The following is a 2,376-nucleotide window of genomic DNA, read 5'->3' as shown; positions in this document are numbered from 1 at the left end:
AATTTTTTATACAAAAATATTAAAAACTATATTTCTAGATAGAGATTGAAACCTCTACCTTCATACAAGGTTATTAGTTAAATTACTAACACCTCTACCTATTAGGCCATCAAACCAACACCTGAAATACAACTTAAAAATGAGATATTTAAATCTATTTTTATTATTGATTTGATGCTGTGGTAGATTTAATTATCTTATTTTCCACAGAAATTAACAGGGCACCCAATGTAAGTAAAGACACAGATAAATAATCAGTGATAGGACATCCTGCATAATCTGGTAGTGGATTCAAGTCAGACCAGAGTGTAAGATTTTTCATTTAAATTCTTTTAATACATATATACAAATCCTTTAGCATTTAGACCAGCCATATCTGGCCAAAGTATTCAACCTGTTTTATATTCAAAATCAGTGAGATCCAACCTCTTACACCTATCCTACAATGTCATTCTAAAAATAAACAATCACACCATCAAAATCTCGAAGCTAGAAGATAATCCAGGATTAATTCAAAACAATGTAAATTGCATTTGACAGATTAATCTGAATGCTAATTCATGTAATTACTCTTTTCTTCATCTTCAGGGAACTGCACTTTACCAGACATCCAAAATGGATTAGTTGTACATTTTAACCCTGATGAACCAAAGATAGTTCGTCATAATGAAATAGTTGACGTGAGTTGTAACAAGGGTTACAGCTTGGACGGTTCACCAGAAATCATTTGTCGTAATGGATTATGGACCACAGATCTACCTGTCTGTCAACCAAGTAAGTATTGTGACATGATTCCAGTGTAAATATCCACAGCCTGAGGAAGCTGTCCATCTGCAAAAAGGGTTGCCAAGCTGCTACTGCTGCCGCTGTCATTTTCTTATCACCTGTCAGTTTGATTAAGAACAGGTATTCCTTATTAGCAATTGGTGCAAATTATTGAACACACTACTTTATTGGAGGGGAATAACCCATGAGGTACCCACTTCCCTTCTCTATGAACTTCTCTAATCTGCTTGAGAGGATCTTGCTCAATGGACCAAACTTTATTTCGCTTCCAGGATAAGTCTTTGATGCTTTGACATGAATTCTCTTCAATTACAATTTGCTTCAAATTTCATTACATTTTTGTATCTGTAATCCATACATACAATTGTACGTATACACACACACACACATATATGTATGTGTGTATGTATAGAGCCATTTCATCATGTTGAACTTTTAATCCCTACACATTTTTTTCTTTTCTCCAATTTCTTTTTTCCCCTCTCAGCCCTTTCTGTGGAAGAGCATAGGCTCAAAACATCAAAGACATTTCTGTTCTTCCCAAGTACCAAACTCATACACCTGCTTGTTGTTCCCTCATCAGTCTTCGTCTTTTGTTTTCTGTAAATCTAAGCTATATACATGTGTGTGTGTATATTTGTACAAACCTCAATATGAATGTAATTTCTCTTTCAGAAAAATGTTCTGTAGTCTCCATACCCAATGGCATCATTACATCAAACAGTTCCTCGACCGAACCAATCTCACACAAGACCTACATTTACATAAACTGTTCGCAGGGTTTTGTTTTAGATGGAATAAGTTCTCTGTTTTGTAACTTTGGTAAATGGTCCTCAGAAATACCTTCCTGTATTCCAAGTAAGTTGTCCATGCTTTTGTTTTTCATTTCTAAAATGGGAATGGACATATAATGATGATGATGATGATGACGACAGTGATCATGATGATGGCAATAATAATGATGACGACAATGATGATGATGATGACAATGACGATGACAACAAAGACAACAATGACGGCAATGACGGCAATGACAACGATGATGATGTCAACAATGACGATGACGACGATGATGACAACTGATGATATCCATTCCATAAGGAAGTCCTCTCCTTTAAATTACACTCTAACGCTCCCGTGATGACCATTATGGTTCTAAGTGGTCTCATTAGACACTCTGACCATGGCAGACTTACAGCAACGCTTGGCCATTCATCTCAACGAGCTACTTCTAACTCTAATTAATATGAAAAAAAAATGTTTATTTATATATCTATTTATTTTGCTTTTCATTGACGAATATTTGGAGCATTTGTTAAGTGGTTAAACATTAGTGTTGAATATTGAGTGACAACTTGAGCAGTGTGCCGGGGCATGAGCTGGTCCATATCTGGTTAATCTGATGTGTGTGTGTGTGTGTGTGTGTGTGTGTGTGTGTGTGTGTGTGGATGTATACACACACACACACACACACACGCACACACACACACATGTATATCAGGTTATATAGATAAGATCAGCATGTGCCAAGACAAGTGTACTTCTGTGTCTTTGGGTTTACATACATGCACACACACACACACACACACA

At 36.1% G+C, this 2,376-nt stretch overlaps 1 protein-coding gene across 1 annotated transcript in view; it reads left to right on the top strand.

The window, feature by feature from the left end:
* Positions 1 to 2,376, top strand: part of LOC106867295 (sushi, von Willebrand factor type A, EGF and pentraxin domain-containing protein 1) — a 23,085-nt gene that overhangs the window by 4,217 nt on the left and 16,492 nt on the right. Inside the window, exons 2-3 of the mRNA XM_014912134.1 lie at positions 589 to 774; positions 1,462 to 1,644. Coding sequence (XP_014767620.1) covers positions 589 to 774; positions 1,462 to 1,644 — 369 coding nt within the window. The remainder of the gene's footprint in view (positions 1 to 588; positions 775 to 1,461; positions 1,645 to 2,376) is intronic.

This window comes from Octopus bimaculoides, chromosome 21 (genome assembly GCF_001194135.2).
Source record: "Octopus bimaculoides isolate UCB-OBI-ISO-001 chromosome 21, ASM119413v2, whole genome shotgun sequence".
Classification (NCBI taxonomy): domain Eukaryota; kingdom Metazoa; phylum Mollusca; class Cephalopoda; order Octopoda; family Octopodidae; genus Octopus; species Octopus bimaculoides.
Note: the sequence above shows the minus strand (reverse complement) of the source record. Positions and strands in the feature narration are given on the sequence as shown.